The sequence below is a fragment of the Lagopus leucura genome, unplaced genomic scaffold (assembly GCF_019238085.1).
Source record: "Lagopus leucura isolate 7727_CA_CO unplaced genomic scaffold, USGS_WTPT01 Super-Scaffold_810, whole genome shotgun sequence".
Classification (NCBI taxonomy): domain Eukaryota; kingdom Metazoa; phylum Chordata; class Aves; order Galliformes; family Phasianidae; genus Lagopus; species Lagopus leucura.
This window is the reverse complement of record NW_024962261.1, coordinates 4358868-4375439: the sequence shown is the minus strand read 5'-3', so window position 1 is coordinate 4375439 and position 16572 is coordinate 4358868. Positions and strand designations below refer to the sequence as shown.

At 36.1% G+C, this 16572-nt stretch overlaps 1 protein-coding gene across 2 annotated transcripts in view; it reads right to left on the bottom strand.

The window, feature by feature from the left end:
* Positions 1 to 16572, bottom strand: part of RASA1 (RAS p21 protein activator 1) — a 60101-nt gene that overhangs the window by 16856 nt on the left and 26673 nt on the right. For both annotated transcript variants that reach the window (XM_042866151.1, XM_042866152.1), the window contains 7 exons: positions 13535 to 13613; positions 10698 to 10818; positions 8032 to 8188; positions 5627 to 5714; positions 3023 to 3100; positions 1008 to 1165; positions 652 to 728 (listed from right to left, as the gene is read on the bottom strand). In XM_042866151.1, coding sequence (XP_042722085.1) covers positions 652 to 728; positions 1008 to 1165; positions 3023 to 3100; positions 5627 to 5714; positions 8032 to 8188; positions 10698 to 10818; positions 13535 to 13613 — 758 coding nt within the window. The remainder of the gene's footprint in view (positions 1 to 651; positions 729 to 1007; positions 1166 to 3022; positions 3101 to 5626; positions 5715 to 8031; positions 8189 to 10697; positions 10819 to 13534; positions 13614 to 16572) is intronic.

Below are 16572 nucleotides of genomic sequence, written 5' to 3'. Positions count from 1 at the left end.
TGCCAGGAAAGAATGGAGATGATGCGAAACAAAGAAAATGGCAAATTTTCCAGAGACTCTCAGGATATTTTTGATTCATTTTTAAATGAAGTAACACATTTGCTCCCTTACCTCGTTCCCAGTAAATACAACAAAAATATTAATGAGGAATTGCATACATGCATACTTAAAACAGCTCAAATAAGTTAACTCAGTGACACGGTCACTGGACATGGTTTAGTAGGAACTATTGGGAATAGGTGAACGGTTGGACTGGGTGATCTTTTAGGTCTTTTCCAACCTTGGTGATTCTATGATTCTATGATACAGTAAAACTGAGCAGACTATTACTGATAGATTCTCTTTTGATCTTCCCTTTCTGTAAGCACAGTCACTGCATCACATAATGATGATTCTAAAGAACAGCTAGGAAAGCCAAGAGATACTTAGGACTGGATTACTGTGTATCTCAGTACTAAAAACCATGCAAGTTCTCACTGTAAAAACATGAATGCAAAACCATTAACAGACATCCAAAACATACAAATAGTAGAGTGGTAGGTATAAAAATACACTTAATTCTCTTGTGATAATGTTTCACAAGAGCCATTAAAACTGCACAAATAATCCACTGCTGCAATACATATGCAACTTTTACAGAAAAATACTTACATATATCTGGATCTTTACTTTTCTTTGTTTTGTTACTAAGACTTATCTCAAATCTATTAATATCAGATGAAAGATCACTAGGAGAAAAGACAGAAAGCCTCAATTAACACTTACAGTTGGCTGGCATTTAATTTTAAATAAACTCATTTCAAACCTGAACTCCATTTACAGACAAAGATAGACATTAACAAAGATATTTAGCTGCCTACAGAAAATCTGCTCACACATTTATGGATAAAAAGCTGCTGGTCTTTAACCACACACACAGTACTTTTAAAAGCACATGCAAAACAGGAGACTGCTAATGATCTTAAATGCAAAGCATCTTAGCAGAACTTGAGAAGAGTAAGACTTACTCAAAAACAAATTCTTCTGACCACACAGGGTTCTGCCCTTCCCTGATATGTGTTTTTGCTACCTGAACACTGTTCAGGTAGATGTTACAATATGGATTAGTAAAATGCTTTACTGGGAGCGTATGAGCTTCTTCTACATGCAAAATAAGACTGCTGACCTGAAAAAAAAAAAAAATTAAATTACTCCTTTTTTTCTGGAACAGAAACATTAAAAATATGAATTTTTTCTTCCTCTATGTGGAGGCTTAATGTTAACTTATGAGTAGTGATCACAAACTATTACTTCCTAATAGAAAGGGCAAGGAACAGACGTAATGGATCAATATTTTAACAAGTACCAGTGACAAAATAAGAGCAGTATCAACTACTGAAAACAAATCTCTGGCACCATATTTTTAATGTGACCTATTTGTTTTTGTTAGTGGTGATGGTTTTTATTTAACTTATCTCTAACAAACATTAGGATTTGTAAATGCTAACTTTTCTACACATAGAAAATTCTACAGAAACCAAAACCTGGCATCTCGAGTAAAAATCACAGGTGATTCTAAGCAGAATGGCTTACCCTGTGCTTTTCCAACAGATCACACAAAACTCTTGTTGTGCAACACATTATAACCAGTTTTCCCCCTAAACTGAAAACACTTGGTCCATAATATGGACTCTCAAGACTACAGCAATTGGTAACCCCACATTTCCAAAGAATGAGAAGTGAACTTTCTGAGATCTTACTCATATCAAGGAAGATATTTTGATCTACTTTTCTACAAAATTCCAAACAATGTGTAATTCATAGCTCAATCCAACAGGTACTGATACCAGCTGATACCAAATAAATATAGTAAGAACACAAATTACTGCATTTAATTTGGTCAACATTTCATTCAAATTCAAATATTCAGCAATACAACTTTTGAAGGACAGTTAAAAAAACTGTAAGAATTCACATTAGTGTTTGCATATTCCCTCAGAAGACTGACCATGCCATAAAAGTCACTATAATAAACACTAGCAAGGCTTTACTTTCCATCACACTTCACAAGCGTGCAATACAAAGTAACTGATGAAGCACGTTTCTCAAACTCTGCTTCCTGATATAATTTCTGTAATCTTCCTCCAAATGGAGGTGTTTGTTTTTTTCCTGTCTTGATGATTCATACTTATATTTTTCCACTTTTCTTCTGTTCTTCACCTTTATGCAGAAAAACACTGTATTTTGAGGGACAGAATTAGTTTAAAATGCCACCCTTCTTGCTTAGCTTCTGCAGCTTGCAAGCCTCCAATTTCACCTACCAATTCACTTAACGTAGTTATTTTCTTCAGAAGCATTTAATCTTCTTTAATGCTAACTACAGAATAATTCCGTGTGTCCTGGAAAATGCATTTGTTTTTCCACAGTAATTACGTTCACTGTTCCCAACATTCAGAATTATCAGGGATTGTTGAAGTACATATGTAACTTTGCAATGATTACAGATTTGGTCATCACTGACCATCAGTCCTCCAACCTCTGTGACAATTCAGGCCAAAGCAGCACTTTCTAGAGGCCAAGAAATTTTAAGCCAAAAGCACGGCTCAGCACGCACCGGTCACTAAAAAATGAGTAACAGTATTTGAACAAGCATTCTGTTCACAGTATTTGAACAAACATTTTGTTTACATCACACAAAAGATGATTTGAAGTCCGTATGGTTTTTTCTGGTTTTTGTTGTTTAGGTCTCTCACAATGTAAAATATTAAGTTAAACAGATAAAGAAAAGCTGACTTTATCCCAGTTATATGACATCAGAAATTAGTATCTAGCATAGTATCTACAGATTACATAAAAACACCGTTCTTTATGCATACAGGTAACAAAACTGAAATCATTCTAGTTCTGCATAACTCCAAAAAGGAAAGTAAGAATGTGCAGAACTTACTAATACTGAAAGGAAGATTTATTTGTCAATATATCTGCACAACATAGAACTTTAACCCCAATAAAGCAAAACCCCTTAACATCTGTACAGCTTCACCTGGCGTAGACGTTTGTTTGATGTTCCTGGACTGGTTTTTCTTAAACTGCAAAACATCTGCAAAGCTTTCATCCAGTCCTAAAAGAGAAGGACGCAGAGTAGCATAATAAGGCAAAGTCAGGTACAGCTTCTTGCAGGGGACTAGACATCTCAAAGGGTACATTAAATATCTTAATTATTCCTCAGCTTCAATTTTTATGCCACTCCAAATATCTAAATTTGAATAATAAAGCAAAATTATCTTCAATAAGTAAATAAAAATTAAGGATTTGCAAATCAGAAGCAATGTCTTTTTTGGAAATATCAAACATTGTTAATTGGATATACACAGACAGTGCAACCTTTAACGAGTTTCCAGTCTAGTAACGTCACGTTAAACTGTAAATGGCACATAAAATGAAGCAAATCCTGCTTACTTCTGAAAAAATAAGTTAACAAGACAAACTATGCTGTTTTTTTCCTCTCAATTTTATCTGTATTCCTGTCATAATACTGCATATAATTCCAATGTAAACTAAACAACGTTAACAGAAAAACACAAAAGAAGGATATCCTACATCCTCCTTTTGTCTTCTCATAGCCTGATGTAGTAGAATGGATGGATGGAATCCACTTTAATACAGAAAATGAATAGGCCACCTAGGAGCAAACTGCAGAAAATTTGTGCTTATTTTTCCATTATTATACAAATAAGCTGCTAAGAGGCACCATCACCTCACCAGACAACCTCCGAAAAAGTTGAAGACACTTCCTAACATAAGAGTTTTGTATGGGAGTCTTAGCTTTAGAAAATAGGAGAAAAGGTACAGCTGCCTTCTCTTGTTTCTGTCCCACAGCCATCGTGTTCTCCATTGCTGTTGCAAAGCTCAAGACGTAGGTTCTGATCAGTTGCATTCTAAAGTCTATCTCAAAGATCTGCTGCCAATTATCCCCGAAGTATAATTTAACAGTGTCATGAAAAAAAACCACAATATTGTTTGAATCTTCTCCTTCACTGCACATTCCACATATTAAAAAACAATACAGGAGCATCATCTACCGCAGCCATTCTTAGCTAGACTACTTGAGACAGGCTTCAACTTTCCAAGCCTTCCACAGAAGGAAAAGCTTCCAGGTGTGCAGCATGAAGTTTTAGTGGCTTGTTCCTTTATTCTAAAGTAGTAGCAATGAGAGCCAAAGCCTTCCTAAATACAGCGAACCAGTAAATGTTTTGTAGATGCACAGTGCATCCCTAAACCCAATCACTACAGGAAAACCTATCTTCTTAAATGCTAAAACTGACAGCAGTGAGAACAATGCACGAATAGCACCATTCTTCTAACAAAGAAACAAGGACAACATGTGACCCATTCCATAAGATGGCCGCTTTGATATCTATTTATACTAAAATAATCATTTTTTTTTCCTTAATATGTAGAAAACTTACTCCTCTATAAAATGTTTGACTAAAAAAAATCGTGATCTTCTCAGAACAGATCTAAATGAGAGCTGATGCGCATGAACCAAAACCGTATCATTAACAGAACTGTACTTTGTAAAGAATACAGTGAACAGTGTGTTAGATCGATCAGAATCAGAAGTAGATTAAATCAAACCACTTGATTTAATACAATATAACATTATAACACAATATTTAATACTTGGGAATAAGGCACATGTTCTGCGTTCTACACATTCTTTTAATTTCTAGAACTCACAAGACACTGGACATGGCAAAAATGAACCTACATGTTCATGATTGTAGAAATTAATGGACATACTCTCAATGACCGCATGCTGCTTCTCAGAGATGATACTGACAGCTGTGTGATAAACATCAGTGCAATATTCAGATGTTATCCCAGTGACTTTCATAAACTTTTGACAGTTCAACAAGAAAATGTGTTCTTTCCTGTGTTTACAGCCCTACAAAAATATTGAATGTATACAGCCTACTGTAAGAACTACTTTGAAAAGTTTTAATTCCACTCCAATTAAACCAAATGGAAAGCCTAACTTCTGATGCAACATATACATTTCAAAATTGTAACCTTAATAAATAAGAGCATTGCCTCAACTTACACTCTCCTGCTGGTAAGAGGATTTTAGAGCACTAAGCTCTATACAATCACATCGCTTCTCATGCACAATCAGGGCCCAAAACTATGAAAAATTACTGATTCAGGAACAGGAAAACTGTGGAAGATAGCCATCCCTTCTAATTTGGTCACAGCACACACAGATGTGCTATTGTTTTATTTCACATCAGGAAAATACTCTTGAAAGAAAAGTGTTGGAGAGCAAATGATTTTTCTGAACTGAATTATGCCAGAAGTTGTGTTCTGCAAAATGTACAAAAGAATATAACCTAAGTTCATTCCACAGAACCAGAACTTGTCCAAAGTAAAAATCCCCAAGTACAAGTAATATAAGTACTGGATTCCCAACAATAGTTTTTCCCTCCTAGACCTCCTACTCCTGTATCATAACACCTGTTAATATAAGCTCAACCACTATCTCATTTATGCTACCCTTGCTTCCTACTGAAGAATTGCTGAACACTGCAATGCCAACAAAAAATAATACATCACTTTAAAGATTATATTTACCAACAAAAGCTCTCACCTGTGCTTGTTCTGGAGTTTCGCCTGCAAAGTAAAAGATGTAATGCTCTTCACTAAAGTGCTGAACTACTATCTGAAAACAGTTTGGCCTTAAAGATAAACAGAACAACAAAAAAGTTTTATTAATCTTTGTAATATTTACAAACACCTTCACTTATTAATCTCAGAGTGGACATTAGGAATAGCTTCTTTACACCGTGAGAGTGGTCAGACACTCCCAGGCACAGGCTTCCTACAGAAGTGGTGGATGCCCCACGCCTGTCTGTTTAAGAAGCATTTGGACAATGCCCTCAGTAATGTGCTTTAACTTCTGGTTAGTCCTGAGGTGGTCAGTCTCCAGGATCTCTGAAGGTCCCTTTCAGCTGAACGATTCTAATCCTTCTGTGCCAAAATTTACACTGAACTAACAGTTTTCTGCTCATTTTGTGAAAGGAACATTGAACACAAAATAGACAGGAAAGACTATCAAAAAATATTCTCAGGTATTTCAAAATTGCGTTTTTGCTTGAACATGTTACTTTTAAGAAAATTATAGCACAGCTATTTTGTTTATGAGCAGTAAGAGACTTGTAGAATGTCAGAATATATATAAAAGAGCACACTGACTTACAGTCAAGACAACAAGTAATCACCTTGGAACTTTTAGCTTTTAAAGCTAACTTGAAGCTTTTAAAGACAAGCAAAGGTTCAGCCTTTGCTGCCAAGCAATTAAAGACACATTAAGGATTTGTTCTCTCAGGATTTCAGGAAATGCTATCATAAGAAATCCCCTACATGATTGCGCCCCACAGGTCTCATGACCAATAAAATGTTTATTGGGTCACACACCAATCATCTGATACATACCTCTAAATCTCTGCATGGAATTACAATGTCTTGGCCATTTTATATCACCATCCATTTGTCAAAAACACTACCAAGTGTTAAATTACAAGCTATTTTAAATGACACTTCATTCACAACCTTCCAGTTTATGTTTAAGGAAACTTTTCTGTCCCAATCACTACATTACACAGAATCTCATTTCCTTTTCAGCCTTCTGCTCTCCATCCATTTCACTGCCTGATGAACTGTGTGCATGTCACAGCATGGGGAAGAGCAGGAAGTAACCAGAGCTAGGGCTATTTACATCACTACCCTCAAAGAAACCAGCAGATCTACGAGCTTCACTGAGCCTTCTGAGAAAAGGGTAAAAACAGAGTTTGGGATTGTTTTTCTTGTTTTATTTTTTTTCCTTCTTCAAGTAGCAGCTACTTAAAGTACAGGAGGAACTTTATACAGTTCCTCACTATCAGCTTCCTACAGTTGATGCAACCATGCATTTCTTTCTACCCACATTCAGAACCACTTACTGCCCAATTTTACAGCAGAGTACTTCTTAAGGGGTAATCATTAAACAAACTGTTCTTCTTTACACTGTACAAATGTACACTAAAGCTTCCTTCATAATTGTTAACTTACACACAGAAAATTTCAATAGTGTTTATTAATTATGGTTAGTTCCATGGATTTTCAGAATTTTTGAGAAGAGTAAAAAAAATTATTGGAATAAGACAACAAAATATTTGTACTTTAAGAAACACCAGCAGTTTCAGACATCTAATATGACAGTTTTTTTATTGTTGTTTTTTTAATAGTATTGTTAGCTACACATCACTTGAATTAGATATGGGAATTTCTGTGTATGTGTTTTTCTATCTGAAACTTCCAGTAGAAAGTATTCATACTGCTCTTCTATGGCATTAAGTACAAATTGGTGGAATTATGAACTATCAATAAGCAAAAACATAACCTCTTTCTTGCTAATAACAAGTAATATCAGAAAGAGTATTTATTCTCAATTTCTTTGTTAGTAATCACTTGCCTTGCAATTAGCATAGTTTGATGAAAAATATTACAGTAAAATAAGACTTCATGCCAAAATGGTCTCTGAGTATAGCTCTAACAAAAACTTATCTTAAATAGAAAACTACTTTACAAACTCTGACTAACCAAGGTAGCTTTCAAATATCTATCAAAGGTACGCAGATATTTCAGAATTGATAAAATCCTTAATCTTGTCAGTTCTTGGTTCTAACTGGTTAAAACCCTCAGCATTAGTTCATCATTTTGCATGTATCTATCACAAAACATGGAACAATTATTATGCTCAAATATTCAAAAACAATAATGCAAAAGTTTGAATAATTGCCACACCTTACTTCATAAAAAAAGCTTTAACTTAAAACACTAAAATCATTGATTATAATTTGTTTAGGAACTGTTACTACCAACTGAGTATGAATGAACAGTTGCAGTCAATACAAGCCAGCTCACTGGCAACAAATCTCACTTGCATTGTACATGTCTCAAACTAGCAGTCAAGTCTCCTGCTGCACATACAAGAATTATGAGCCAGCATCCTACCTGCCAAACAAGCTGTCATGTACTCCATAGACAGAACACACACTAAGGTCTATTAGTCCTTTGGGTTTTGTGGCTCGTTTTTCACTTTCAAAATAAATAAGCTGGGCATCATTTCCCTCTAATATAAAGTACAAGTTTTTCCATCTTTTTCCTTTACCTGTAGAAAAGTAAAGCCAGAAGTTATGATTGTTTTAAAGAAAATATCAGTTTTGTACAGTAAGATAAAACAGAGCAGTTTGTTTTTGTCAAGTGTCAAATAGAAGGACATTTAGCTAACCACTATTACAATGACATGCTAATCACAGTGAAAGATCAACAAAAAACACTTTCTGACCTAGTGGGGTGTACTTGATTACGTTACAATGGCACCCAGTCAAAGACCGATGTCAGCAAGTATGATAGCCTGTCCTCTGGTGGGGTAAATCCTTCTCTGACAAACTGGCCCTTCTTCCCACAGTAAATTTTATCTATAAACTTGTTTTTCACAGTTTTGTTTTGGCAAACTTCCTTGTTTACAATCTTGGGACAAAGCACCTGCAAACCTAGCAGGCATCAAAAGAGACCTGAGAGAGTCCCCAAAGGGTCATCACCTTCATATTGTTGGTGGTCATCATTACTGTTTCTGGTTCAAAACTACAATCTCTGGACAAGTGCACACACCCTCCCCCCATCCCTTCTCCAGCACTACAGGCTGACACCAGAACTCTTTGAAACAGACCTTTTAAGTAGTCTGGTGACCCATCTTTTTCCTGTTAATTTTTCCTGACTCTCATTCCTTCTCTCTTTTCCTCAGTTTTTTCTTTTCATCCTTTTTCTCTCATAAAATTATTAAGTAATCACTAGATCTATTTCAATTTCTTAAAAGCTGTATCTCATACAGTTGTTAAGTCAAAGTTGTTAAGTTCCAGGATTATTTTGGTTCCTTAATGCCATACAGTTTAGAGTCCATCTTAAATTGTCCTGCTAAGTATTGGTTCGCCAGTATTTTGGGGATAATTGTAGCATGTAGGTTATCATGAAAACTGATGATTGCATGCGGACCTCTATGCATCATTTTACCTTAATCTAACCAGGAGCATTTGCAAATTTGGTCATCAGTTCCCTCCCCTTACAGGCAGGACGTGACAATCACGCAAGGCAGAATATCAGTATGCATACTCAATGTTATGCAACACAGACCTCAATCTACACCATCACCACAGGTTTACATACAGTTGCAGTAAGTTCTTCAAACATCTTAATTTCAACGAGATGTCAGCAAGTGCATACGAGCTGCTGGGACACTGTGTTCATATGACCATAAAGACTCCCTATCTGTATAGTTAACAGTTTATGTCCTGATTCTCTGATCCTACTCATTACAACCTTTAATTAGGAAATAGACTCTAGAAAGAGAGAGCTACTCCTGAACTCTGAACTTCTGGAACTAATTCATATATAAGTCACAGTATGCTTTAGAAAAAAAAATGCAGACTTATCTTTATAGCTTGAATATGATAAATCCACCACAGCAGCAGTATGCTTTTGAAAACATGACCCTACCATCCAGTTACCACACTGTCCGCTAGGTGGCGGAGAGATTATGTTACATTTGTTCCACACGTGGCTGTGGCCATCTCTCCACATCTACACAGAACTCCTGTTTGCATTTTCACGTATTTCGCTTTCTTTCTCAGCTAAAAGGTTTTCACTTAATTCTCATCTGATTCTTCATTCCAGCACAGCCCTGTACATCTCTGAGAACTAGTTCTCTTAATAGAATAGTTTCCTTGTTCTGACCAAAAACTGTGGCTTTGTGGATTTTTTTTTCTCTTTTGTATTTGGCTGTATTTAAAATCATACCTTTCTTCTCTTTTTTTTTTTCTGCTTGCTATCTACATTACTATCTGAACTTACCCTTTTAGCTATGGACTCCCTCTCCTCTAAAAAACACACCATTAATAGTTTTTCTCTTTTCATTACTGTTGATTTAAAAAAAAAAAAAAAAGAAAATAGAATTGAAAAACTTTCTAAGGGATTAGTTGCCTCAGAACTTTAAAGACTTCCTCAGTGACTCTCCAGCCTCACTGTCCCAAGCTTACGTGCTGTGTGGCATTGTTCTGATCAAAGTGCAATTCTTGTTGAATTCTTCAGGGATACAATAATGTGAGTCTAGCCATTAACTTTTAACATTGTTTGATGGTACCATGGTTATAACTCTAAAAAAGTCCCTATGTATCTTATAGGTAAAAAAATATTTTTTTTTAATTTAAAATAGGCAATCTAGCCTGGAATAACAAAACAGTTCCCATCTTCAGTGACCAGATTTACAGCCTTCTAGCTTCAATCTAATCTGTCTGCAAAAATATGAGCTTCAAATAAAATATAATTGTTTCCTCAAAATACACATCATTTAATGTGCTCGAAATCGATTCATGACAAACATTCCTAATAGATGTAATGTACTCCATATTTTTCCTGAAAAACTGCTAATCACCTTCATGCTGCATGTAGTTTTGGTTACCGTGCTTTTCACACTCTGCTTAGGAAACAGACTTTTTCATACTCTACACATTTTCTCCATCTTGTTCACTTCTATTATGCCCTCTCTAGTACCAGTTTTATATAATAAGTTACTAAACATGCATTCATGTTTGTTCCACAACAAAATCTTCAGTAAGACTCACTTTTTTTCAGAAGATAGCCTTTTTTGACAATATTTTTATAGAAAGCATCCTTAGTTTTGCGACGAATTGTATTGTAGATTTCTTTTCCATCTAGTGTATCATTGAACACTTGCTCTTGGTGCTAGAAAAGAAAGAAGAAAACATTTTAAGTTCAGTAATTGCTATAAAAAAAATCACATACTTTGAATGCTGCAACCAAAGTTATCTTACTAACAAACTCCTTAGTATTGTGTAATACATTGCTTTATTAAAATGCATGAAATTTTAGTTCAATACCCTGGCTAGAAATGCATTAACTGTTTTCTATGGAACTATCAAAGAAGTCTCCAATACAGACCAACGTTTACAAAGTACCACCTGTGCCTTTTTAATATTAAATAGAAAGCAGCATCTCTCACAGCAACTTCTGTAAAACTTGTGAAAGTCTTGAAAATCACACCCATTCCTACCGAAGGTTTTCAGACAGAATAATAAGAGAAATTTATTCTGAAGCTACAAGAATGGTGCAGATCACAGTTAAAATTGACATGCTCCCTAAGTTGCATACTTCCTCTTTAACATCATTGAAATTCATATGTTCTAACTGGGTAGAACTGTAATAGAAGACAACAGAAGAAAGAAACATGAAACAGAAAAAGGATAAATCACACAAAGCTTTAAGATTTGTAAAGTCAAGTAGCAGATGGAAATGGACCAAAGACATTCTGTGCCCCTTCAGTTAGCCAAGCCAAATTTGACCTTTCCTAGTAATCTGATCAGTAAAAGGTCTTTAGCCGTAAGATAAATGAAAAACTGGACTGTCAAGTCCAGATGAAAAATTACATGAGCATTGGCTGGACAATAAGTATTTTACTTTACTCCTAGCTGTATAAAGAATTACAATTTTGAACAAAGCAATAAAGGCAAGGTGAAAAATACTTTCGTAGTATTAACAGGAATTGCAGGGCCCACAATGGAAACAACATCAAGATGTTTATGACCTTAAGATTTCTGTAACTATGCAAGAACAGCAACCTTCCCATTGACACAGGAAGTCCATCACACCCACACTAACTGTAAGCATGACTTCTGAACTTTATTTTTTATAGAACATAGACTAATACATTAGAGGAAACAAAGGCCACACACAGCAAAACCTAAAAAATCATCACTGGTCACTTTTTAAACAAAATTAAGTCACAAACATGAATAATTTAAAAGCATATAAAGTAGTCTCGTGGAAAATTATAATAAGAAAAATTAACAGAAAAAAAATATCAGTAAAGGAACTGTAAATGCATATGAAAACAAGCTAAGATTGTTAACAATTTATGCTACAGTCCAAAAGTTACAGTCCATGAAGAAAGTTACTAGCAAAGCTTTCAATGATTAGTCTCCAGATACACATTTGCTGCTTATTCCAACCATGTTACTGAGCTTAAGTTAACAGCAGCAAACAATTGGGGAGCATCAGTGGCACGAGACTATCAACAACACAGGAAAGATTGGAATGATGCTGCATGGAAGTTGTATGTGTTGCTATTTATCACTAGAAAACAGAAGATTTTGCCAAAACAGTGTTGATAACACACCAGGGTTTTGTCTGCTGCTAAGCAGTGCTTGCACAGAACCAAGGGAGTCTCTGTCACTTACCTCACAGTGAGGAGCCTTGGAAAGGAAAAGAAGCTGGGCATGGACACAGCTAAAACAGCAGGCCTGAACAAACTGAAGTGGAACTGAATGCCATCTAACATCTCAATGACATTAAAACAGGAGTTGTTGTTTGTGTTCTGGACCAACTGTTGCTCAGCTACCAGCTGGGCAACAGTCTGCTTGAAGGAAGTGGTGAGTGATTGCCTTTGCATCACAGGAACTGTGTATTTTTTTCTGTTCTTTTCTAAAAATTTGTCTCAACCCAGGAGTTGTTCTTTCTTAAGTTGTGCTCTTCCTAATCTCTCTCCATTTACATGGGATAAGGGAATAAACAAGCAGCTCTGCAGGCTCTTGGCTGTTCACTAGAGCCAGCCTACCACAAAAAATGACACAGATGTTATCACAGAATCAACATACAAGGGCTTACAGTAGAGGGGACCTTAAAGCCCATCCAATTCCAACTCCCTGCCATGGATAGGGCTGCCCCCAGCAGATGGGCTGCCCAGGGCCCCATCCAACCTGATCTTGAATGCCTCCAGGGATGGGGCTCTCACAACTTCTTCGGGCAGCTGTACGAGGGCCTCACCACCCATTCACAGAATCATAGAATATAAAGAATTTTTGTTAATTATTTTATTTAAATATTTAAGTAAAAAAAAATATTTTATACGATATCATGATACCATTCATATTAATGATATGGCTGTTCTGGTCCATCATATCCAGGACAGATGAGCTTGTACTGGAATAAGTCATAATAGAGTAGCGATAAGAAGAAATGGTGTGAGGAGAAATAAATAGCTTCAACATGCTTAACTTAGTGAGCTGACTAAGGGAGAATTGCAGGACAGAATGACCTTCTGTGAAAGGGCAAGAGTACTCCTAAATAAGTCCTGCAACTGTAATATGTTTCCTCCGGGAGGAGAAGAACACCAGACACTATAGATTGGAGTGTATTATGGTTTTCCCCAGCACAAGATTAAATCACAGCATTGCTCAGCCATGGACCAAAGCAGGGGGCACAGATCAGAGGATGAACACTTCAGGGCACAAGCAGAACTTATCATATTTTCTGTTGACTACAAGAAAAACTTTCGATAAGTGAATGCATGTAAAGATAAAACAAAAGAAACACACATTCTTATATTATAAATAGATTTGATGATGATCAGATCTTCAGCAAATGCTGAGAAATGAAATCTTACCTGCATTGGAACAGGATCTTTAAGGTAATATCCTTCAACAATTTGTTCTTTCCTATAGTGCTCAATGATGTCAGCAATACTGTTTCAATAAGAAAAATAGGATTTTAATATTAAACTTGTTAGCTTTTCCTATGAATTTGCTTTTCCATTCAAATCACAGAAAAATTCTTACAGTTTTTAAAATTGGTATTAAATATCAAAAATCTCATTTGTAGCAACAAGAATTTACTAATACAGTATATCCCATTAATATGTTATGAACACCAATACTACACTGAACTCTGAAAAATATTTTGTTGCTTAACATGCCAATGTTTTTTCCATATTCAAATAGTGCATGTGCATTACCAGCTCTCCAAACAGGCTGAAAATTGTTATTTCATTAGCAAGACTTTTCAAAGTCTTCTACTAACTAGGGAAGGGGGATTGTAGATACTGCACTGATCAAAGCAATTTATTTCTAGGAGAGGAGGAGAAAATAAAGAAGGTTTTTTTAGGAGATTATATTTAGAAATTGCACAGCTTTTATATTGAATGAAGTACACAATCAGTAGCACTCCTCAGAAGTCTGCATTGTAATTATCAGTGACAAGTTGGAAGGCTTAGGAGAGAAACAATGACAAATACAAACTGAAAACCAAGGTAAGAGTGGCTCTAACTTATTTTTGCAGTTTGTGAAAAAATTACCACTGTATTCGTGTATCACACAAATACAAATATTAAACAGCAACCTGGAAAAAAACAAGAATTAAGTAAGTAGAAATAAGGGAAATATAAATAAGCAACATCATTATTAAACTTGTTTTGATATTCAATTGCAAAGATGGATCTTAATACTGCATTATAGTAGACATTTTAAAATGCTTTGCACAAGAGCTTGTTCCTCAAGAATTGGCTCCTTGGACAATTTCAAAAGTATCTCATCATCACGAGCAGTATCTTTTTATTTTGTAATGCTTAAGGGGCAAATTGAGTTACCCCAATTGCTGACATTTCAAATTATGAAGAATCCAGAAAGCAGGAATAAGCAACAACACTCTACACATTGTTAAGTTGTAAAGAAAAAGAATGAACATACTTGATCCATAATGTTCAGACTTTGAAAATACAGACTAACTCATCAACTGGAAACAAAAATAATTTCCAATTAACTAATCAATTTTCAGATTATCTCATCGCTGAAATTAAATCTCAAATTCACTCTAAAAATGTTGAGTCAGCATTTCTGACCTTCTTTGCAACAGAATCACAAGTAACAAACAAAAACCCTTAACTTCAACTGCCATGTAGGCTGAATTTAGTGAAGAAGATAGGTGGAAAGGGCAGAAGAAATGGCCTGATACTTATCTCCTACCACATTTTCTGAAATTAAACAAACACTGACATCATTTAAAATAAACAACATCACATAACTGAACATTTATGAAAATCTTCCACAGGCCTGCTGAACGTGGAAGGCACTTCTGGAGATTACCTAGTCCTGCCCACTTAGTTTAAAGCAAGGTCAGCTAAGGCCGATCGCTTCGGACCCTGGTCAGCAGTTTGTCTAACGTTCTGGGCAGTGTGCTTCAGTGTTCTGTCACTCTTTCAGTAAAAGAAGTTGCCTTACATTTAAACGGAGTTTCCTGTATATCATTTTGTGCTCAATGCCTCTTGTCCTGCTGCTATAAAGCATCAGTAAGGGCCTGGATCTGTTTTCTGAGCTCTTTCTCATCAGGTAGTGATGCACTCAAGTAAAATCCCCTGAGGCCTTCTCAAGGTTAAAGCAAACTCAGCTCTCTGAGTCTCTGCCTATATGTTCCAAACTTTGCACTTTTGTAGAAGCCTACAGCACCTGGACATGGCATTCCAGGGTCTCCAAACCAACCTTATCTTGCCCAGTTTCAGAGACAGGATCAAATCAGACACATCTAAGATAGTGTTGCTCTATGCTGGTAACTGCTGATTTTACATTGAGAGTTTTTGACACAGCAACATCACCAACACAGCAAAATCACCAGTGCTAGGTCAGCTTGGATACAGTTACTTTTCTTCACTGCAGCCTTAACAGTATTTTGTTTTGGATTTGTGACTACAACACTGTGATAGTAGCACAACATTTGTTTTGGCTATTACTGAGCAATAGTTTCAGCATTCAGGCTCTACCTCTTGTTTCCAGGTCTATCCACCCCTCCGCCAAATGGGAGGGAGATGGGTGATGCTGGGAGGGGGCACAGCCAGGACAGCTGAGCTAAACTGACGGAAAGGGTATTCCATACTGAATGATATCATGTTCAGCAATAAAAGATGAAGAGGAGAATGAAGAGAGAGATGTTAAAAGGATGGCAGAGGGTAGAACCCAGCTCATAGCAGGACACCAAAGAGTGCCACCTCACTCTCTACCCTCAGAAGAACAGGACAGAATGTGAGAAGACTTGTGAATCAAGATAAAGACAATTCAGTAAGTGAAGAAGTGGCAGGGAGAGAAGATGCAAGTGGAGGTGAAGGCTCAGTGATGCAAAGACAAATCATTCATTACACGCAGAACTGATGGCCAAACTCTGACCAGCTACCTTAGAAGACCAAACAGCCCTTCCTATTTCTATTCCTTCGTGTCTCTCTTTGGTCAGTATAGGTCTCTGGAAAACAACACTGTACAAGCACCACACAGCAACAGCCTAAACAACGGAGTATATCAACAGTTCATTACAAATCCCAATCATGTCACCATATGGTAAGAATATAACTAGCCAAACTCAATATAGCCACTAAGAACTGATCTTGTCAGTTGTTCCTAGAAAATGTACTAAGGCAATTAAAGGAGCAATCTGTGATCTTCTCCTACTGTGTACGCTATATATAATATTATGTACTGGGGGACCTTCAAGCATATAGCTAAAAGACCATCTGGTTGTTCTGCAGTGAGCTTTTGTCACTGTGAAGTCTTGCACCTACAAAAATTCTTTAAGTATGATTATCAATGATGGACTGACAGCTTCTTCAAAGAAAATGAGAAATACATCTCATTGTTTCTGGTTTTTGGTTTTTTTTTTTTTGAG